Source organism: Neurospora tetrasperma (genome assembly GCF_000213175.1).
Source record: "Neurospora tetrasperma FGSC 2508 unplaced genomic scaffold NEUTE1scaffold_81, whole genome shotgun sequence".
Taxonomy (NCBI): domain Eukaryota; kingdom Fungi; phylum Ascomycota; class Sordariomycetes; order Sordariales; family Sordariaceae; genus Neurospora; species Neurospora tetrasperma.
Genome location: NW_009799179.1, coordinates 4,329,624 through 4,351,829, shown reverse-complemented (window position 1 = coordinate 4,351,829; position 22,206 = coordinate 4,329,624). Strand labels below are relative to the sequence as shown.

Below are 22,206 nucleotides of genomic sequence, written 5' to 3'. Positions count from 1 at the left end.
AGAAGGGATGGACTCAGCCACACAAAAGCCTCCTTTTCTTTGATAGTTTGTTCGACAACAACACTGGGTTGGGTATGTTGTGCAACTTCCACTGCTTGACAACGAGCTCGATATGCGGTTATTCTATCCTCCCTTCGAGTTCAGGATTTCCAGATGGTACTTCTGAACCAGGTCTTTCGTCCTAATCATCTTCGGCGGTCAACAACCGGTTAATGTGATCAAAGAAGCGTCGGATACTGACCACTTGAGGATCATTCTTCGAATATTCATCACGGCCGCAACTTGGCATTATCTGACTGCCCGTCAGGGCGCCAGAGCAACAAAAGACTCAAAATCGAAAACATGGCGTTATTACAGGCTTTTAGCTCACGGCGTGTGGGCCTTTTCGCCCTCTCGGCCTTCTTGGCTCTCTGCATACTTCTCGTGGGCTATCAGACGCGATCGCCATTATCCATTTACCGGCAAAACCCGATCGTTCTTAAACAACCCGAAAGTGACCAGAACATCAGTCACGGACACCAGACAATGGGAGAAGCGGGTGATAATATGACACCACCGCCGCGGGAAACATGGAACCATCACGAAGGAAACACCGGCATCCCCGCCAACCACGAGGATGTCTTTCCTCCAACGACTCCTTCTGGAGAAGAAGATATCGATGAGGACGTGGGAATAGGGACGATCCAAGCGGGTGAGGAGTGTGTAAGCTTCGAAAAGCTCCAGCGCATGAAACCCGGTCCGCTATCCGCCGGCAAGCGCCAGTTCCCCTACGTGCGCCCGCCACCACACTGTCGGACCTTCCAGCTTCCAGCTCTCGAACAGCTCATCGAGCGCATGAGGACCGTGATCAAAGACCCGGATCTCTTCCGCCTCTTCGAGAACAGCTACCCCAACACTCTCGATACCATGATCAAGTGGCACGGCTACGCCAGGAACAACTCCCCCTGGGACACGAACAATGGTGGCACACCCAAGTCCGTTGCCTCCTTCTCAGCTACCCCGGACGAAGCTCAGGGCCCAAAAGAACAAGAAGAAGAAGAATCCAACCCTGAAACTGACGAAGAACTAACCTACATTATCACCGGCGACATCGACGCCATGTGGCTTCGCGACTCCGCCTCGCAACTCTACTCCTACCTCCCCTTCCTCACCCCGTCCCCCGAAAAGAACTCCCTCGCCAGCCTGTGGCGCGGCCTCATCAACTCGCACGCCCGCTACATCGTCATCTCACCCTACTGCCACTCTTTCCAACCGCCCCCCGAATCCGGTATCCCGCCCACGCGCAACGGCGCCTACAGCCAGAACAACCCACAACCCCCCTACGACCCGCAAAAAGTGTTCGACTGCAAGTGGGAGCTCGACAGCCTGGCTTCTTTCCTGCAGATCAGCAGCGCGTACCACGCCCGCGTTCCCGAGGATTTGGCCTTCTTTGGGAAGTACAGGTGGATCGAAGCCGTTCAGGCCGCCGTAGATGCCGCGGCCGCGATGAGACTCGGGACGTACGATGAGGAAGGAAAGGTCTTACCCTCGGCGTGGACATTTACGGGCTGGACGAATAGGGGCAGCGAGACGCTGACGAATGATGGGCTGGGAAACCCAGTCAAAGAAAACGGCATGGTCAGGAGTGGGTTCAGGCCGAGTGATGATGCGTGTATTTTCCAGCTGTTGACACCGAGTAACATGATGTTTGCGGCGTATTTGGAGCAGGCGTCAGTGATTATGGAGGGTTTGGCTGGATTGAATGGGCTGGAGGTGGGGAAGAGGGAGATGGCGAAGAATGTGACGGTGCAGATGCGTGAGTTGGCTAGGGGGATTCGACATGGGATTGCTAAGGACGCGGTGGTCACCCACCGCGAGTTCGGTGAGATGTTTGCGTATGAGGTGGATGGGTACGGAAGCGCGAATTTGATGGATGACGCTAATGTGCCATCGCTGTTGGCGTTTCCGTTGTGGAATTATACCCATCCGCTCGTCGACCCAAAGACCATTATCGCCAAGTCAACCCACGCCGACAGCCGTGACCACCAAGTCCCCAAACGCTCAGCATCAGACCAACCATCCCTCGATGACGAACTCTCGCCTCCCTCACCTCCCTCCTCCTCCTCACCTCCCTCCTCCTCCTCACCTCCCTCCTCCTCCTCTCCTCTGCCTCCCAAGTCCAAACCCTACATCCCCACCCCTCCCCCTTCCCACAACTACTCCTTAATCTACCAAAACACCCGGCGCTTCATCCTCTCCCTCTCCAACCCTTACTTCGCCGCCGGTCCCGCCCTCTCCGCCGTCGGCGGCCCCCATCTCGGTCCCGGAAAAGGCTGGCCGATGGCGGCCACGGTAGCCGCTTTGACTGCTTACAACTCGGAGCTGTCGGGCTTGTCTTCGGGCACGACGGAACAAGAAAAGGTGGTGAGCGAGCAGCTGCGGATGATATTGGACTCGACGGGCGGGACGGGGGTAGTGCATGAGACGGTGAACGCGTGGAATGAGAAGGATTGGACGAGAAGCTGGTTCGGGTGGGCTAATGGGTTGTTTGGGGAGTTGATCGTGAAGATTGCGGAGGAGGAGGCGGGGAGGGGGGTCAAATGGGAGAGCGGGGAGGGGTTGTTGGGACGGTTGTGGCAGTGATGTGCATGTGTGTGTGTGTGCATGTTTTATTTCTCGGGGTTTTCTGAATTTTACTGGGTGTTTGAGCAGGATATATCATTGTCCGCTTGTATGGATGGCGTATGCCTGTCCTGACTGGAATAGGAGTGTTATCTCGGATTAGGTGAAAGCATGCTGGGCGTTGACGGCGTTAACAGTGAGTATCTGATAGTTGATGGGAATGATGGGAATGTTACTTGCGAAGTCTCGGGAATTGTGATTATAACGACTTCGTCTTCCTGCAAGCACCTTTTTTTTCTTTTTATTACTGTTTACCCTCCCTACCAAACCCTAACCGTACACATACAAAGAGGTCTCGTACTCATCTTCATACTTTGGACGCTCAGATCCCAGACCATGTCAGGTTTATAGCGGTTTGGATCCTGATCTCAGTTAAAACGAAGCCCATCAATAACCAGAATGCAAGAATAACTCAGTTCATGAAAAGCAACGCCATCGCTATGTAAACCATCATACTAGAAGGAAGCTTCAATCTGTTTTCCTCCCTTCCCTCCTTCGTAAATCATGTTTAGAGAACGGTCGTCTCTGCCTCGTTGACCAGCTCACAATCCTTTGAACGTCGTGCCCACGATCTCTGCGCCGCAAATCGACTTTTTCTCCTGCTCGTTCATAGCCGCGCTCCACAGCCTCAGGTCATCCAAGGTAAGGTTTGCATTCGCCAATTTTGATTCCAGACTCCGAAGATCGATCCGGCTGTGAGCAGTCAACAAATTACCGCCACCGATCACATTTGCGGGGCTATTTGCGCCATCCTTGGCTTTCTCGTTGGACAGAATGGCAAACCGCAGTAATACTTCCGTGACAGTGACCATGATACTGATCACGATAAGGATAATGATAATCCAAGTGATGTAGCTCATCTTTGCGTCAGCCACGTGGTCAGAAAGAATGCTTGCCAGATCAAGGAAGACCTGGCAACGCTCGTTGAGAACCCTGGTACGTGTTTCAATCTCGAGATAGTCTCTGATGGCTTCGTATAACGGGCCAAGTGTAGGTTCCGAGTCCCAGAAGAAGTTGGGTTTTTCAAGAATGTTCGATGCTACAAGTGCGCCTGTTAGTAACCTTGACTAGACCGTACTCAATGCAAAAGGTGGACTTACAAAGATTGATATCTACACGACTCTTGAAGAGCTGCCCTAGGATTTTCAGAACTTCGGTCCTATCCATGTCCAGTTTACCCGTAAGTGCAAGTCTCTTCGGCACGTGCTGAGCACCTTCCATCGTCTCTGACATGCGCTCCTCGAAAAAGCAGAGTTTGGTGCTCTGGGCAATGGCATGGCTAATGGTTAGCTTGACCATGTGGTCAGACCGAGGAAGAAGTGTGATCATATCGTTGAAGACGCGAGGGCGGTCCACGTCGGCGCTGTACTCGAAATGGAACTCTTCAGTCTCAAAATCGTTCTGATCAAGGGGCCGAGTAGCGAGCGAAACACCGGTCTCGTTCTCGGCAAAGGTCAAGTCTGCAAGGATATCTTTCTCCTGGTGCTCTGTAAAGTTCCAAAACACTACTACGCCATACGAGAAGACGAACATCTCGCCAAACCTTTTAGCATCAGGTGCCAGGCGGTTAATGGGGCTGATAGGAGGATGGTCCAGTGTCTTCTGATCATGGTCTGATGAGTGAGCACCTGTCTCGTCATCCCCACTGTGAGCATGCTGTAGCAATGTAGTCCCATTGCTCGGGCTATCTGCTGAGCCGTGCATATTGAATGGGTATTCGTCCCAGTAGCCCTCGTGCTCGTCTCTTCGCTCGCTGCGCTCGATTTCAAGATCCAACACTGTCTTTCCCGTGCCTGGAGTCTTCAAGATGGGTCGACTCCGTAGCCGGTAGCCATCTACACCAGGTAGCAGAGGCAGGTGATATACCGTGTAAAGACAGTCGTCGTAGAGTTTCGTCTTGGCTTCGTGCTTCTTCTTCAGGAACTCGGCTGTCGCTTGCATCTTGTAGGCTTGTGCTGTGCAATAGGCAGTAAGTCGAGAAACCTTTTCGCCTCGCTGTACCTTGGGTAGACGCTCAGCATAGCTTTTGCCACGGAGTCCTCCTCTCTTCCTCAGCACATCCAACTCTTCGTCTTTTAATGGCCGATTATCATCTTCGGATGCGCGCAAAATGGAGGCGCGGCGCTCCAGTTCTTCATCGCCTAGTGCATCTTCGTTGTCGGGAGTTTCGGGGAGAAGAACGAGCTTCTCGCTAACCTTAGTAGTCCTAGAAGGCACGATCTGTTGACCAGTTCGGGCAGAAGCATTCGGGAGTCCTGTTCCGTGGCTACTCCTGCGGATGGCAGCTCGTGTTGGCCGCTGGCCGGGCGGCAGCCGGGGTAAGCCGGATGGGATATCTGATGAGTACTGCAAGACATTGTCGACGGTAAAGGAACGTCCATTCAAGAGGCGGCCGGGGCCACCTGTAGGGCCCATGCGCCGGGGTGCGCTGGGAGGTGAAGGTCGTTGGCGAGCATCTGTCACCTGTGTGTCGATGGATGTCAGCCAATTGTCCAGTAAAAATCAAGGAGTCAACATACCAAAACAGACGGGCCACGCTTTGCAGACGCCATGGTTGGTGATGGCTCAAGGTTCGAGATAGTACCGCGCTCGAGGCTGAAGATTGTATATTAGAGACTGTGTCTCAGTCCGTCCCGGTTGTTGGCAAGTGTCTTGGACCGTCTCTCTTGGTGTGCGGATTCGGGCTTGTGGGACGACAGGTCAACGGTGACCGGGCAGTTTCTGTTCGACGGCGGACTGGCGGTGTCTGCTGGCTTTAAAAATGCGATGGGCCGAGAAAGAGAGACACGGCGCCGAACTGGTCGTCGGAAGATATCTAGATATCGTGTCAAAGGACTGGAAGCCGGGTCGGGGTCCGTCCCGTATCACCTGAATCCGACTTTCAGATGTGTCTGTCGTTGTGGACTGGTGATGGATTTGACACACTGTTTCGTAAGTCGAAAACAAATGGTGGTGGAATCTTTCCCCATCCAAGCGCAGTGGATGTTCTGAAGACGGGAGCCAAAGTGGAAACAATGGGGCCAGAGCCGCCCGACGTCATCGCCGCTGTCCGCAGTAACCCCACAACCCGTAGGGTAGGTTGTACCTACCTACTCAACCCCGCAAACTACAGCACTTCTGCAGCCCAAGTTCATCCAGTCTGTCCGTCCGCGTACAAGATGCCGTTGATGGAATGGAATACACTAGGTAGGTTCAAGTGGAATTGTTCATTCTTCTGAATCTCTTTGATGGCTTTGTACGGAACGTTTCCTACTCGATCTTTCAAATACCTGTTTGTACAAGTGGCATATCTGGGTATCTCTACTTAGGTTACTTCCATGGGCTGCTCTCGCCTGGAAACTGCTTGTGGTGCCGGATGTTACTGTCGTCGCCTCACTCAGTAACACACAATCACTCAGTGACACACAAGGGAATACTCCAATGCTTCGAAGTCGTCTATTTCACAACCTCTTGAAAGATCATCATTTTTTTCCGACTCAGTGCGCAGACCTTGGATTCTTCGTTGGATGTCAATGAAATGTCATTGCAAGGCCGTTAAGAAACACCACCATCGTCTCTGGAAAACACGCCTATGGCTTGTGCACCTCTATGGCCCAGTTTAGGTTGCCGCATGCGAGATAAACGTAACGTCCGACAAGTTCACGGAAAGCTGTTTGACTTGACGGTGCGCCACAGGCAAAGGCATGTCTGGCAGCGACTTGAAGGCGCAAAAATGTCAAACGCACCGGCTGCGTTTCATCCGAACCCAGTATTTCCATCTGATCAAGTTGCAGACAAATGAGTGTACTTGTAAGTGCATGTAATTCCAGACATGCAAGAGGACCGCCGTACGCCTCCTTCATCGATCATGCTCTCTGGCAATATGTGTTTAGAATAATCATTATAATAATAAAAAAGAAAAGAAAAAGCGTAAATTGCAAATGGGGATATCAAACTCAGGCTCCAACCGACGCCTGCCATGTATGTAGCTTCCTCTGGGCCTGTCCACATAAAGCCACCATCCAGGTCATAACTCCATCTTCTTGACTTCAAAATGTCATATTATGATCGTAAGTCAACCTCGCTGTCCTCGCGCCGTGCCATTTCCTCAGTCTCGAATCGTACTCTTAGCGATATTGCATTGGCTGGTTCGGTTCAGGTGCCTTCTGGCCCCAACCTTGAGGCAGTCCTTGAGCAGGTGCGCCAGGTGGTTGGTGTTGTAACGGCACTCCTGGGTTACCGTCTGCACCCCGGCGCATTGCTTGAACGTCCTGTCTATGTTCGAGTGGTTGTTGGAAGTTGCAAATGCGGCACGAGATGTCTTCGTACCCCTTGATCGAGAGAGGAATGACGGGCTGTAAATGTTGTTCAACATTAGCTTCAGCTCGGCATAGAGATACGCACACACAACTTCGCCGCCAGAAACGCAACACCACGTACAATGAAGCAGAAAGTGAACCATGGATGGCTCTTTATAACACTGCCCGAATAGTTACCGCAGTTGTAGCACCGGCACACGAGTCCTTCATATCCCTCCACTTCCTTGCGAAAGGTGTGCTCGCCGCACGTGAAGATCAAACACATGATGTCGATGATCTTGATTGAGTTCTCGACAGTGTTGTGGAGCTAACGAACGGAAATCGATCAAAGTTTGACGATGTTTGAGTAACAATGGGAACCAAGATCCGTGGGTATCAAACAAGCAGGGGCAGCGGGGAATAAGTGATTGATGAATGAAATGGGTAGTTAATAGCAAGATAATTCTCAACGCGCTATCGATAACCGATCTCGGTTACAAAGTGGGTGTCGCTACTTGGCTCGTTTGGTCTCTAGTTGTTGAAAAGAGGACGCCTAAGATTGTGTCCAAAGAAGAGAAGTTGAAAGTTCCCGTCTGGTCTTCCTTTCGGCGATGACAAAAGAAGTACATTAAATCTAAATCTTGCGCGTTCAGTTGCTGGCCGAAGGACACAGTGCAACCAGACATGACATTCTTCCGGAGGTACTACCTACACCAACCTCTAGGCAGCAGCCTATGTACCTTACCTGCTGAAGATGAGCGGGAATGCGAATGCGATGCCCCTCCGGCTGTGCGTGGAATTGATCAAACACTTCCTTCCCTTCGATTTGCTGCCCGAAGATGGATGGGGCGCACTTTCCCCCGCGACGCGCTGAGCTCCCCCGGGCCCAGCGGAGATTGCCCCAGAACTGCCCTGAACTACAATGCATACAGGTGGTCAAAGCGCACAATGGCCCCACTAAAAGCGTCCACACGGCGGGACCTGAGCTGCTGTGGGGTTACATTCCAGGCTGGATGGACCCATCGAACTTTCGTTGACATGCATTGTAGTCGAGACATGTGGATGCGGAGCTTCAAACCAACGGGGAAAAAAAAGAAGAGAAAAAAAAGAGAAATGTTTTCGATCGCCCGACATTTGATACGTAACAGCTTCTGCAGTCCAACTCAATCGACATTACGGCCACAGAACGGATAAGAACCATTCGCGAATCTTTGAGGCTACATACGGCCGCATTACCCAAATCTACACGACACAACAGTCTCAATCGCGAAATCCCACAAACCGAAACGAGACGCGACAGCACGAGCTTTTGCCTATCGCGAAATTCCAACGTCCAAGAGAAGAAGAGCAGACAACAACGCAGCCATGCTCTACGACCTCAACATTGCCTGGTCACCGACGACCTCAGCCTCAGAGCTGGAACGTACGCTCAAGTTCGCCAAAAACTTAGGTTACGATGTCGTCGCTCTGAACCAGACCATAACGGGCAACATCCCAACACAACCGCACCCGATCAGCAACCCTATCCCGCAACTCACACATCCACACCCATCATTCCCCGGTGGCGGCAGTTCAACAAGTGTCACATCCGTAGCGACCGCACGAACAAAGACGACAAACCTCTCAACAACCGCCTCATCAGCCGTCCCTCCCTCCTCCTCCTCCCCCCTCCCCACCGTCCTCCGCCGCGTAACCCTAACCGTCACCGACCCCTCGACAACCAACTACCGCCTCGTCGACTTCGCCCGTTCCTATGACCTGCTGGCCCTTCGCCCGACAAACGACAAGGCCTTCAGCTGGGCATGCCTGAGCACCACGGAGCCGCCAGCCATCATCAGCCTTGACCTGACCCAGTTCCTGGGCTTCCACATCCACCACCGCACCGCCATGGCGGCCGTGCACCGCGGCACGCGCTTCGAGATCTGCTACAGCCAGGCGTTTTTGTCAGGTAACACTGTGGACGCCCAGCGGGCGAGGAGCAATTTCATCGGCAATGTTCTGGGCTTGCTTCGGGCGACCAAGGGTCGCGGGATAATTGTTTCGAGCGAGGCCAAGAGCGCATTGGGGCTCAGGGGCCCCGCAGACGTGGTCAACCTGTTGGCTGTGTGGGGGTTGGGACCGGAGAAGGGGACGGAGGCGCTGGGGACGGGACCGAGGGCGGTGGTGGTCAATGAGGGTGTTAAGAGGAGGGGTTTCAGAGGCGTGGTGGATATCGTGCAGACTGCTCCTGGGGGTAAAGTGAGGAGCGAGGAGGAGGAAGGGGGAGCGGAGGGGGATGCGAAGTTGAGCAAGAAGCAGAGAAAGTTGCAGCAGAAACAACAGCAAGGGCAGAAACAAAAGCAGCAGCAACAGGGGCAGAAGCAGGGAGGGCAGCAAGGCCAAGGCCAAAAGCGCAAGAATGGAGAGAGTGGTGGTGGGCAGCAAAAGAAACAGGCGAAGTAGTCGAAGAACGAGTGTTATTGGAGGCCTGCCTCGTCAGTAGTCTGGCTATGACTTGACTCTTGCATATCGGGAGGGGCGCTTAGGTGACAGGGCGTTAGGCTTTTTTTTCTTTTCTATTTTCTTCACGCAGCATGTCATCACGTCTGACGAGCATTCCACGATACCCACCTATTTAGAGCGAAAAATGGGAACTATAAAAAGGGTGTGTGGGCTGTGATGGGTTTCAGGAGTTTTGGTTTGTCAACATTATCACGTCATTGAGCATGTCAGTTTGGTTACAGGAGTAACAACTTCAACGGGGCACTCTGGTAAACATCAACATCAAGCGTCTCTAAACTTGATCGGTTTAACGTGCCTATCTAGCGCCGAGTACAATGGCGGTCTTTGACGGGAGAAACGAATATTTACATATAATATTATATCAGTTGTTACCGGCAACAACACTCGCTGCACGGGTATAAACAACTTTCAACTCTCAACTGTCAACACAACCGGATGAATATCGAACTGAAAGAGCCACCGAAAGAAAAAGTCAACACGCAGATTTTTCACAGCCTAATAAGACACCTCCCCCTTCCTCTCCTATCAAAACTGACTTCCTTCTACCATTCCATCAACATCTTCACTCCCCCGCTCACGGCCGCGCAGCAGCCGTAGGCGGCACCAAATTCCCCAAATTCAACACGTTCGTCAGACTCAGCCCCGACACATCAAGACTCAACTGAATCCCTCCATTCGCAACACCCGGCGTCGGCATTACCGCGGTGGTTGTCGGCTTGGCTGCTGAAACGACCGGGAGAACAAGGACTGAGGTCGGCTCAGCTCCTGCTCCTACGGCGACGGTGGTGCTCGAGGTTGAGGTCGAGGTCGAGGTCGAGGTCGAAGTCGAGGAAGGGGCTTTCACAGAGACCGTTGAAGTTATGGCTACGGCGGGGGCGCTGGTTGATGTGCTGGTGGCGAGGTCGGTTGTGGATGTGGTGATAGCCTCCACGGTGGTCGAAGTGGTAGAGAGCCCCAAGGCAGAGGAGGATGATGTGCTGCTAGTTGTTACTGCCGCGCTCGTCGTGGAGGTTGTGTCAGCTGAGGGCACCGAGATTGAGGTCGAAGGAGCAGTAGCAGCCGGGGGCACCTCCAAAGTCGAAGTGCGTAAAGAAGCTGGGATCGAAACCGTCGTCACTCCCACTCCACCGCTGGCGCGCGGTAGTCCGTCATTGGCAGGTGCTCCCGCAACCACTCCTGGTACTTGACTGGAAGAACTTGCTGCTGGTACCGACTGGATCTGGGTGACGGTTGAGGCGATGACCTGCATTTGGGTGATGGTTTGGACTACCGTCTGGGTGACGGTCTGGGGCAAAGCTGTGATGGTGACGGTTGAAGGCGAGCCGGTGCCGAAAACTGTTGTTGTCACGAAAGAGAGCTGCAAGTTCCCAGTGCTTTTCGTCTGGTTAGCGGGTTTGTTGGACGTACTTCACTTTTCCGGGATGATGTTTCTTACCCAGGTAGTGCCCCAGCAGCTCCATTTTGGGTCACGGTGACCGTCTCCGTCACGGTCCCGGCCGCGATCGTTCCGTTGACGCCAGCGCCTCTGCCCGCCGTCACCGTCTCTTTGACAGTCTCTGTAACTATCAAAACCGATCCCTGCGAGTTAATGCCAGCACCACTGCCCGCACCACTGCCCGCCGTCACCGTCTCTCTAACAGTCTCTGTGACAATCAGAACCGATCCTTGCAATTGCCCCCCGGCCTTTCCTTTCCGCCCTCTCTGTCCTTTATGTTTGTGCCCGGTCTTCGCTAGCCTTCGTCCAGCAATCCCTTCTCTGTCGTATTCGGCAGCCTAAACATTGCTGAGTCAGTCATTCCGTGGATTTGGTCCGTGTCTTCAACCGTTGGTTCCTACCTGTACCAGTGACAGGTAGCTCAAGATCAGTACCAATAGTCGCACATAATTTTTACTCATTGTGGTGTTTGTGTGTACCCCAACGGGCGCACAAGTCCTGCTTTGGCGGTCGATCCCCTTTTAGAAGTAGCGCGAAGTTCAACGTCGAGAACCTTCGAAAATTAAAGCAACAGACCAGCCGTTGGATATGAGTGTCGATGTGGGATCAACCCGACATGGATCGTGGTAGTAGGTACCTGTGTATGTGTAGGTAACGACCGGACTTGCCAAAGATGATCTTCTTGAGGTGATGAAGCTAGCGCGGTCCAACAATATGGGTGGCGATAAGCCTTGGATGGCAATCCCACTACTTTTCGAGTCGATGACCTGCAGATAAACAACACAGCACGTTCCTTTGCCTCAAAGCCAGATGGCGTAAATTGACAGGGAGTGAAAACAACCCAAAAGAAGGACAAAGTGAAAAGAAACGGGGAATGAGACAAGAAAGGATCAGCCTGTACCAAAGGCGGGAATGAACGAAGTGAAGACTCTTGAGGGGGGAAAGAGATGGACGTCAGGTGCGGAAGGTCATTGCATCGCGGAAGGCAAATTTAGACGGCGAACATGGGATGCCCCAGGAACAGAGAGGACAACGGAAGGGCAAGCATTTCTATCATCTTTCACGATGCTACTATACCATTGTCAAGGTATAGAGATTATGAGGCAAGGGGTTTTGGGTCGGAAGAACTGCTTCAAGAAGCGCTAGGGTGGGAAGCATGGCCCTCGGCAAGAAAAAACAGGTCGAGATATGGGAAGGGGTGCAAACTGTAGGTATGAAGGATCAAGAAGATTTTTGGCCAAGACCATTACAGGGCTTTTCTGTATGAAATCTGGTCGCAAAAGATTCCGACAGCCGTGAACTTTAGTGTGCTTGAGGCTCATGTGGTGGGGTGACGAAGGGGTGGATGAGACCGACTCCTGACGGCTGGTGTTTGAGATCGGTCTAAGCGAGACCGAAGCAAAAGAGAGCAAAATACAGCCAAGGTCGACAGGGCACTGTTATTGATAACGACGGTACGTGACCTTCAAATTTCCCATTCGTAAAAATCGTGCCATATCGAATTGTATAAGAAACATGATGCTTATTGTATCGTTTTCTCCTGTTTGTGGTCGTCGCAGCGATAAAGGGACGCCGTGATGAGAGGCGGACGGCGGGCATGCGGCCAAGGAGGATGCAATTCAGGTGGCTGCTGCGGATTGTCTGATACAATATATACCGAAAAGAATATGCGATTACGAATGAACCGGGAACCTCGACACTACCGAGAGACGCAAAACATTGGCATATGTTCAGGGTGCACGGTTGTTGGGATGAGAAGAGCCGGCGCGAGGGTGCCAAAACTGTCCAGCCGAATCGGAAACGCCACCACTCATCTCTTGTCGTCGGGGTTCTGCCATTGTGAGTAAGAAATATTGAGCAAGGAGTTGAGTGTAGCCCGTAAGCGGTTGTTCAAGCAAAGAAGGCTGTCGATACGTCGTTCGTCGCATTGTGTACCGAGGTTTGAATTGTCCATGCAAGTCGAGAGTGCGGGGAGGATAAAAAAGAAAGAGTGTGGGCTAAGACCACATGCTTGGAGTTATAGGCTAAAGCTTTGACACTATAAAGTAACTAGGAATTGGACCGGTAGCTCAGGGGTAGAGCGTTCGGCTGCAGTCCGAACGGTCACGCGTTCAAATCGCGTTCAGTCCTCATCCTCCTAGTTGCATTTTTTTTTTCTCATTCTTTTGCTAATCTCATCATGTGGTGCTTTTCCTTTCCTTCTTTTGCTCTTCTTTTCTTTTGGCTTTTTTTTTTCCCATCCTCGCAGCTTCTCGACCTTAGGGCTTTCAGATAACTCACTGGATCGCTGTATCAGTACTCGTTAAACGCTCATTGCTAACTTCTGAATTCCATTCTATCACATGGTGCTTCCTAGTATTGATATTTCCTCCAAATGATATCTCGAGTCTCAACCCTTCATTCAAACTACCTCAAACTTTACCATCACACTATCCCAAGATGCCCTGCTACCAATTGTGTTTGCTTGAGACCCTTTCTCCTGTGGCCCCCCGCACAGTATGTGGCTGATCCAGCGATTCCTGCGACGAACAGAACGCTTCGAACACCGAGCATTCCTCTTCCGAGCGTGTTGCGTCTTCCGGTATGGGCACCATGGCGCTCTTCGTCCAGATGTGAATTGCTTTCGACCAGTCCAATCCCTCGAGACATCCGCCCTTGACGGAAACGAAGTTCTTACCCTTCATTTCATCAAGGAGACGGTGTTAGTGTTTGGTCCAACAAGTCTGCGATCTATCCTTGGGGATGACACCTACAGCCGTGGAATGGATCAGGCGAGTCCCGCATTGCTTGCAGAAGTAACTTTACCTAAGTTAGTGACAATCGCTTTACGTATGCTTGACGGTGCACGCTGAAATCGGAGAGGAACGTAAACACACCATTCTAAGAATTCACCATTGGGGTTTGGCCTCCTTTAATAAACAAATAGAGAGTTAGTAGAACGGCACCCTTGGGTCTTGGCATCGAAAGACTCATCAAAAAATCTGGCAACAGTGTGACTACCACGTACTTGTAACAACTCAGAAGCGCCTCACTGGGCAAAGGAAACCGAGGAAAGATGGCCGATACCCCAAAGGCCGAGCTCGTTTGCCGCCGACATTCGGCGCAGTGGCAGATATAAAGGGCGAGAGGGTGCCGAAGAGGTGTTTTGAAGGTCACGGCGCCACACTGACAGCTTGCATCCATGGCAGATGACTTTAAGGCGACCTCGGTCTCGGATTTGTCGTACGGTTGGCGTAAGGTGTAGGAATATGGACAACTTCACTGCCGACCAAAGTCACATTACAATAAAGTAGTGGATAAAGTTTGTGAGATGAAATAACATCTTATAAGAACAAGGAAAAAGGGATGTGGTACCCGTAAGGCTTGGCGTGGTTGAGATATGTAATGCACTAGGGGGAGCCAATCAACTATACAACTCTTGCAGGACGCTGGATAGGAAATCGTTGTTCACGTTACCTTGTACTTCAAGCCAATTCTTACGCAGTTCGCTACTAATCATTGAAAGAGTCAGACTTGTAGACCGCCTCTGGTTAGCTGGAAAGCTGACTCATCGCAATCAACGTGTATTTTGGCTCCAGCTGAACTTTTTCTTCTTTTCAACCATACCGCAACAGGCAGGTAAACAATGATTGTCCCAAGGAGCAAAATATAGGCGAAAATAATCATATTCGTATTAGTGATAAGTATCCCATATCAATGCTCTAAGGGTAGATATTGGACCCTGCCAGAACCCCTGATGTCGAATATCACCGGAACGCCATCTACATCATCACGACGCTTTCCAAAAGACCGCCCTGACCGACGTAAAACAAACTCAAATCACGAACAAAACGTCCACCACTTTATGCAGCCTGCGAATATCCCGGCTCCAGTCGTCTCCCACCGGGTCGCTGATCCGGCTGAGCTTCCCTGTCCAAACAAACGTTTTCCATCTTCCTTGCTATCCGGACAATAGGCTCGTCAATCGCCCTCATGAAGATATCAGCCGCCCATACAACAACGGGCCCAAGCACGCACAATCCCAAAAACCAGCCCATTGTCTTTTGCGTCGTGTTCTCCATGCCCATCATTCCCTTGATCCCGTGCGCCTCAACAGCTACCTTATAGTCATCCGTGCCAGGTTCGCCCTGAGCCGGCACAAACGGGCTGCCAAAGACATAAGCCTGGAAGAGTCCTAGAACCGGCCCATGGCAAATGTAGATCGCATAGCTGATGCGCCCGCAATACTGCGCTAGCGAACCCTCGAAGAAGCGTTTGAGGAGCGGAAGCTCTCCGACAGCCCAGACCGTTCCTATCGCACAAAGACCGAACCAAAACTTTTGCGGGGCGAGATGGTCCATCTTTGCGAATGGCATGGGCGTCTTTGCCAAAAACCACCGGATCCCCGGCGTCTTGTCCGCATAGTGATTAGGCCAACCGCCGACAAACAATCCCAAGATGACCAGCGAGATGCAAGATATGGTCTTCAGCGTCGACAGACTAACAAGCCCGCCGCCCTGCCTGACCTCCCGATGGCCATACTTGTCTAAATCATCATCATCCTCCTCCTGCGCCACCGACTCCCATTCCTTGTTCTGCTGCTCCCTTGCGCTCTTCAGCACATGCACCTCCGCAAGGAACAGGCCCGCCAGGAACTCAAACCCGGCCCACTTGCCGCAGCTGAGGCAGTACCCCATCAACCCCAAAACCATCATCTGCCTGATGCGCAGCTTGGTGCGCGCCAGCATGAGGATTACCATAAAGAGCAGCATGGAGTGCGCGAACTCGATCGGGATCGTCCACAGATGGATGTCGTAGCCGGGCATCATGTCCTTGTCCCAGGCCCACGGCCAGGTGATCTGCGTGAAGACGACGCGCTTCCAGACCATCAGCTGCTCGGTCCACGATGCGCGCGGGTTCCGCCCAGGGTAAAGGTCCATCTGCTGCAAACACATGATCATGAAGGTCGAGGCCACGCAGGGGCCAAAGAGGCGGAACGCGCGGCGGAAGGTCGACGAGCTGAGAGTGACATAGCATTTGTCAAAGTCGCGGGCGTGGATGGCCTTGATGGGTTTGTACGAGAGCACAAAGCCGGAGATGACAAAGAAGATGTGCACCATGGGCCGCCCGGAGAAGATGATGCGTAGGAACGGGAGCTGAATCCACCCTGTCGTGGCCGTTTCTGGGCGGTCATTGTCGGCGACGCCGTAGGAGCGTGTCAGAGAGTTGTAGTTGTCCTCGGTATAGTGGCAGAAGAAGACGATCACGGAGGCTATGCCGCGTAGGCCGTCGAGGTACGAAGTTGGGTGTAGTCGGGTCGCTTTCCTATGATCAGAGAAAATGGCGTCGGCTATGAAGCTCGGGATGAGAGCCCGGAGGACTGTGTCGGCCCATGATACTGGGTTTAGTTGATGGCGGAGCATCTTGCTGTTATGTCTTTATGCTTGCAGTGTCGGTAAGAGTGTTACACCGGGCACTTTACATCAGCTCTCCAGTCAGATCTTTGTTGTTGACACAGCAGGAAGGAGCATTGATAATGAAAGTCAGAGGAAAATGTGTCTGTAGTATCCAGGTTAGCGATGGGTTCGTTTTTCTTATCGTTTGAGGATGGCAACAAAAGTGTAGAGGTGCGTCGTGGAAAGACCACCGAACAGGATAAGCTTCGGTATAGCTCAACTGCGTGATGACCCTAGATTGGATGAACTGTATATCAAACACAAGAAAGCGGTGGAACCGCCACCAGTCGACTGGATTGTAACCAGATGGTTTCAAGAGGTTCAGGATATTCATGCTCGAATTATGAAACACGGGACTTACCAACCATTCTAACCCACCGCCAAAGAATACTGATAGTTTGATACTTGAGCCGGCCTCGTCCACGACAACAAAGAGGGTTAACAACAACAACAACTAGACAAGATGCAAAGCCGATGCACAACCCGCAAAGCACTGAAAGTGGAATCAAAAGAAAGATGAATGAATGAGAGACTTCGAGAAAGGGACTAGAGCCAGAGAAAAACGGTCCCAAGGTCAAGGAGTCGTAAGAGGCCCCACCGATCGTCCAGGAACAGCAGAACGTCCCTATTTCAAGCCCACCATCACAGTTCCAATGCTGCCACTCAACCTGAACAGGACATCCCCTGAATGGAAGACGCCTTGCTTTTCGTGGATGATCTGCGTGTTGGTGAGCTCATCATCTCTCCTCTTCGACCCCTTTTGAAACGGGTTGTATGCGAACGGTGTTTCCTATCTCGCTCGTCCCCAGGGCGTCAGGGCGTCTCCTTCTCCCTCCACCGGGTTCAACTTCCAACAGGCAATCTGCACCTTGATCTTTTGATAGGCTGCCAGGTGTTGCACTCTCCCTGACAGCTTGTGAGCTGAAAAAAGAAACTGATCATACCTCCACATCATCAGTGTGGCGTAATGTGAGCTATCGGTCCAATTTTGAATATCAGCAGCGGTCCCCTTTCTTTGCGAGGCGAGGAAACCTCAGTATCGACTCTAACATGGTAACCCTCGGGTCTCGAGCTGAATCTATGGTACATCTGGGCTGTAGCTGATGCCAAGAAGCTGTCTCCGACATTCATTGGTGTCCTGAAGCCCACTTCCTTTCCGAGCTTTCCCTCTTGGAAACTTAATATTGAAAAGGAGGACCCATTAGCCATTCGGGACTATCGAAAGCAATGGCCGAGCGCGAGAAGGATAGGAGAGCAGGTGAAAGGAAGCTCTTCTGTGGAGCAGAGTTGGGGAACAGACAGGAAACCTGACCCCCTCCCCAACAGGTAGGTTTCGGGAGTTGTAGAGGCTGGCTGGGGAAGGTCAGGTCCCAAATTATCATTCAGGGGTTGCCGATCGGTAAAGGTGTCGCTTGGGTTTGTGCGGGTGATACACTACCTACTACATGTTGGAGAGGGGTCCAGGTAGTCTCAGTCGCTCAGCCACCTCCGATGGCCTATGCGTCTCTTCGAACCCACAGGGCCAGATGGTTGTAACATCCGGGCCCCACCACCCTCACCCACCCACCAATCCGGACATCACACCATTTGGCCCTGTGGGTCCAAAACGACTGCGCCACGGGGTGGCGGGGAAGTGGATGGGGGCTGACTAAGGTTGAACGTCTGTCATGAGAGACTAGGTCCAGGTTCCTGTCGGGTCTCCAACTCTACTCTACAGAGTTAGCGATAAAACTACCGGATACGATAAAACCCGACCGGACAGCAAAAATGCAGCCCAAAAAGGGCAAAACCCTACCCTCCAACTTTGCAACGCTGTAAATCTACTATTCCTAAGCCAAAAAATTTCTTTTAACCTATATTCTCTTTATCTTTGCTTTCTCTATCTTAATAACATTATTGTATTTGTATAGCTATAAAAGCCGAATTACTACGGGCTGTAGAGTTTTAATCTCTATTGCTAAACTTTACTATTATTTACTAATTTTAAAACCCTATAATTTCCCTATTGTAAGTCCGATTACTACTGTTATACCTTAATTTTATACTTCTTTATAAGGCTAATCTACTTTTATACTTAATCAAATACTAACTACGTACATTGCGAGCTAATATACTTTTACATTCTTACAAATATATATTAATATTTTAATATTTATACTTATGTTTATACCGAATATATACCAATATTATATTTACTATATATATAATTAAAGCCTTTAGTTCTATAGAATTAGTAAGATATTTGCTCGTTCCTTTTCTATAAAAGAAATTAATTTTCTAATTTTTCTTCTTCTTTTTTCCCTCAATTCGCCTAACCTTTCTTTTCTCTCAACTAACCTAACTCTACTTCTACTTATTTACCCCCTAGTTTTACTCAAATGCTTTACTTTAATAATTCCAACCTTAGAGAGAATTCTAATAAAGAGGATTCAATTATTTCTGAGCTAAATCCTAGCCTTTCCCAACCTTTCTCCAACTCTCTTTCCATTAACTCTAATACTACTAATACTAATACTAACGATAGTAAAAGCGAAGATAATAATGAGCCTTAAACTAAGAAAGCTACCCGGTAGCTTCATCGCTAATAATATTACTATAATTAATAATAATAGTAATAATAGTAATAATAATAATAATAGTAATAATAACCTTCTTAGCTAATTAATATCCTAGTTTCTAACTAATAAGTTATACGGAGCTAAGCTCGTATCTCCTAGGCTACTACCAATGCTAGAACCAATTATAATAATAGTAACAACCCTCTAAAAGTATTTAAGAAAAAGCTTACAATTCGAAATATTGCCTATAAATTTAGCGTATTAAAGTCTTAAGCTAGCTACTATAGTTAATAATTGTAATATAGGCTTTAGTACCTTCGGTATTTAACTAGGCTTAATAGAGGAAAGTCTAAGGGCCGCTTAATAAGTCTTATAGAAGTAGAAAACTAATTATTAGAAAAATACGCTCTTTAACTTATTAATTCCTATAATTTAGTAATTAAAGATTTACTTATTACTTTTACCAATAATTTACGAGCAAGTAAAAACCTTCCTTAACTACTAATTAGTAAATACTTCTATAAGAGATAGAAAAGGGACTATCCTTAATTTAAACCTTCTAAATTCAAACTAATAGAATTAAATAGAATTTCTATAGAGTATTAAATATAATTTGTATAATAATTTTTCAATATATTATAAAAAACGATAAAAAAGTATTATATTAATTCTTTTAACTTTTAGAATACTAATAAGATAGGCTACTATATTGCTATACTTAGTAGTAATATTAAAGTTCTAATAATTAAATTAATAAAGAAAAGAAGAATAAGTAGCCCTTTAGTTTTTTTTTTTTTTTTTTTTAATTATATTAATTTCTTTTTAGCTTTAAATTACTAATCCTACTAACTGTAAATTAGTAACCTTAATTAGCGCTAAAAGTATTACTAGTAACTTTATTCTAATTTATTATATTTTTAAAACCAACCTAGTAGCTAATTAGGGTTTTTTCTAGGACTTTAATCTAAATATAAAATTTAACGTCTCTAAAATAGTATTTAATAATATTCAAATTACGTTGGATAAAGTTAAATATTTTAATAAATATTCTTAGAAGTACCTTACTAATACCTAGCATTATAATTTGGACTTTAGTGAGTAGTTTAGTATAACCCCTAAAGAAGAATAAACTATAATTCAAAATAATAAAATTATAATTCGAAAAAATAAGAATTTTTATATATAATTAGGTAGTAAAGAATATTGCCTTCTTTTACTTAATTCTTTTTTAAACTACTACGACCAAAAGGTATATAATTACTATAAAGAATTTAATATTATTATTATCTTTTTTCCTCTATATTCTTTATATTTTTTATAACCTATAAATATAAATATTTTTCGATATTTTAAACACTTATACTAGAAAGTATTGCGAAACTACCTTCGAGGTGGAAATTTGTAGTTTGATTGGCATAATTTTATACGAAATTTTAGTATAAATCTCTTTTTTTTTTTTTTTTTAGTTTTTTTTTTTTAATATTTTATACTAATTAGACTCTTATTATATATTTAATAGTATATTCACTAGCCTATATATTTTAAATAATTTTTGAAAATTTAGAATATAGCTTTACAACCTTAAACTAATTATTAACTAACTTTAAAAAGATTTGGTAAGTAAATTTACTCCTTAGTAGCTTCAAATAATAGAGTTTAATCTAGAATGTTAAATTAAAACTATAGAAATTATTAGGCTATTAAAGAATATTACTCCCTAAATTAAAAAGATTCTTAAAAAATCTAATTAGCTAATTAAAAGTTTAACAACGAAATTAATTAATATAGAAACTCATTTTTATAAAACTACTTTTTATAAGACCTTTATTAATAAATTTGTAAATAATAAGAATAATTATCTTAACGACCGGACTAAAAGAATATTTATTCGAAGAATAATTAAATTATTAAATATATAGATCGATAGTACGTCTTTTATAGATATATAGCGTACAAACGAAAGAGAGGAGGAAAAGTAAGTAGTAAAAGACTATAAAAAGCAATTCCGAATTTAAAAGTAGGGAATTATAAATAAATTAAAAGAGAAGATTGTAGAGTATAATATCTATTGAGTAAAAAAGGAAAATAGGGTTAATAGAACCCTTTAAGCGGTTATAGTAATTAACGTTCTAATAATTTTGTAAAGCGACGAATTATAATTTGAGTTGGATACCCCTAAATTTTAGATATAAGGTTCTTAGTCTTGAGAGTAGTAATAAAGAAAAATCGTTTTTTATTAATATTCGAAAGCGCGTTAACGTTCCAACGTTTCTCCTAAAGCTACTTAGTAACTTTATTAGCTATTATTCTTTAAGAGAAGATTCTAATGAAGATAATAGAAGTAATAGTAGTAGAGATAGTGGAGAAAATAGCGGGGATGAAGTTGAGTTTTTCTTAAATATTTAAAATATAGAAGAGTATAATTATAGTAGCCTAGAATAATTAAGATTTAATTATATACTATTTAGTTTACTATATAATTAAGGGAGAAAGAGAAAGAGAATTGGGGAAGAAAGTGGAGGAGATAGTGAGGAAGAAGGTAGAGAAGAGGGTGAAGAAGAGGGTAGAAATAATAATAATAATCGTAGTAAGGACTCTAGTAAAGGAGAATCTACTACACTTATTAATTTAATAAATTAAATACTAGTAGAATAAATAGAGTAAACTAAGTAGAGTAATTAACTAAGACAATAAGGATAGAAGAAGACAATAATAATAATAATAATAATAATAATAATAATAATAATAATAATAATAATAATAATAATAATAATAATAATAATAATAATAATAATAATAATAATAATAATAATAATAATAATAATAATAATAATAATAATAATAATAATAATAATAATAATAATAATAATAATAATAATAATAATAATAATAATAATAATAATAATAATAATAATAATAATAATAATAATAATAATAATAATAATAATAATAATAATAATAATAATAATAATAATAATAATAATAATAATAATAAAAGCGGGGAGGAGGAGGAGTATAAGGATTCTAACTACGAGGAGGTTAAATGTGATTTCTAGTATAAATAATCTATATTATTAGATTTACGTATATATAAAATAATAATAGTTTTACGTATTAATACATATGCTGCTCGTGTTAACGATGTTGTATACAGCTGGAAAATATGGATATATTACTAAAAGAATTATTGGCTCTGACAATGCTATATTGTTTTGCTAGTAAAATGGCGGTATAGGGAAGTACCCCGCTCGGTACGAATCAATGTCCATATACGAATCAATATTCCTAACTAGTAGCTCGCCCGCTAGTCTGACGGTCGATTTTGTAAACCTGACAAG

At 46.8% G+C, this 22,206-nt stretch overlaps 7 protein-coding genes across 7 annotated transcripts; 1 reads left to right on the top strand and 6 right to left on the bottom strand.

Annotated features, from left to right (window-relative positions):
- Positions 1-2,491: 2,491 nt before the first annotated feature.
- Positions 2,492-5,243, bottom strand: NEUTE1DRAFT_133076 (uncharacterized protein; the record flags this gene model as incomplete). Its single annotated transcript, XM_009857760.1, has 3 exons — positions 2,492-3,700; positions 3,762-5,124; positions 5,181-5,243. 3 exons carry the CDS (start codon positions 5,211-5,213, stop codon positions 3,204-3,206), a joined length of 1,893 nt encoding a protein of 630 aa, XP_009856062.1.
- A 1,227-nt stretch (positions 5,244-6,470) lies between these two features.
- Positions 6,471-7,463, bottom strand: NEUTE1DRAFT_71980 (uncharacterized protein; the record flags this gene model as incomplete). The annotated part of the gene is made up of 2 exons (XM_009857759.1): positions 6,471-6,995; positions 7,081-7,463. The coding sequence occupies 2 exons, from the start codon at positions 7,222-7,224 to the stop codon at positions 6,768-6,770; spliced, it is 372 nt and encodes a 123-aa protein (XP_009856061.1).
- An 840-nt stretch (positions 7,464-8,303) lies between these two features.
- On the top strand, positions 8,304-9,380 carry NEUTE1DRAFT_90667 (uncharacterized protein; the record flags this gene model as incomplete). The annotated part of the gene is made up of 2 exons (XM_009857758.1): positions 8,304-8,499; positions 8,581-9,380. 2 exons carry the CDS (start codon positions 8,304-8,306, stop codon positions 9,378-9,380), a joined length of 996 nt encoding a protein of 331 aa, XP_009856060.1.
- Positions 9,381-10,014: 634 nt separating this feature from the next.
- Positions 10,015-10,900, bottom strand: NEUTE1DRAFT_125912 (uncharacterized protein; the record flags this gene model as incomplete). The annotated part of the gene is made up of 2 exons (XM_009857757.1): positions 10,015-10,775; positions 10,876-10,900. The coding sequence occupies 2 exons, from the start codon at positions 10,898-10,900 to the stop codon at positions 10,015-10,017; spliced, it is 786 nt and encodes a 261-aa protein (XP_009856059.1).
- Positions 10,901-13,185: 2,285 nt separating this feature from the next.
- NEUTE1DRAFT_90664 (uncharacterized protein) lies at positions 13,186-14,058 on the bottom strand (the record flags this gene model as incomplete). The annotated part of the gene is made up of 4 exons (XM_009857756.1): positions 13,186-13,553; positions 13,629-13,674; positions 13,752-13,784; positions 13,883-14,058. 4 exons carry the CDS (start codon positions 14,056-14,058, stop codon positions 13,323-13,325), a joined length of 486 nt encoding a protein of 161 aa, XP_009856058.1.
- Positions 14,059-14,717: 659 nt separating this feature from the next.
- Positions 14,718-16,351, bottom strand: NEUTE1DRAFT_133072 (uncharacterized protein; the record flags this gene model as incomplete). The annotated part of the gene is made up of 1 exon (XM_009857755.1): positions 14,718-16,351. One exon carries the CDS (start codon positions 16,275-16,277, stop codon positions 14,718-14,720), a length of 1,560 nt encoding a protein of 519 aa, XP_009856057.1.
- Positions 16,352-17,252: 901 nt separating this feature from the next.
- NEUTE1DRAFT_118765 (uncharacterized protein) lies at positions 17,253-17,510 on the bottom strand (the record flags this gene model as incomplete). Its single annotated transcript, XM_009857754.1, has 1 exon — positions 17,253-17,510. The coding sequence occupies one exon, from the start codon at positions 17,439-17,441 to the stop codon at positions 17,265-17,267; it is 177 nt and encodes a 58-aa protein (XP_009856056.1).
- Between the last annotated feature and the right edge of the window lie 4,696 nt (positions 17,511-22,206).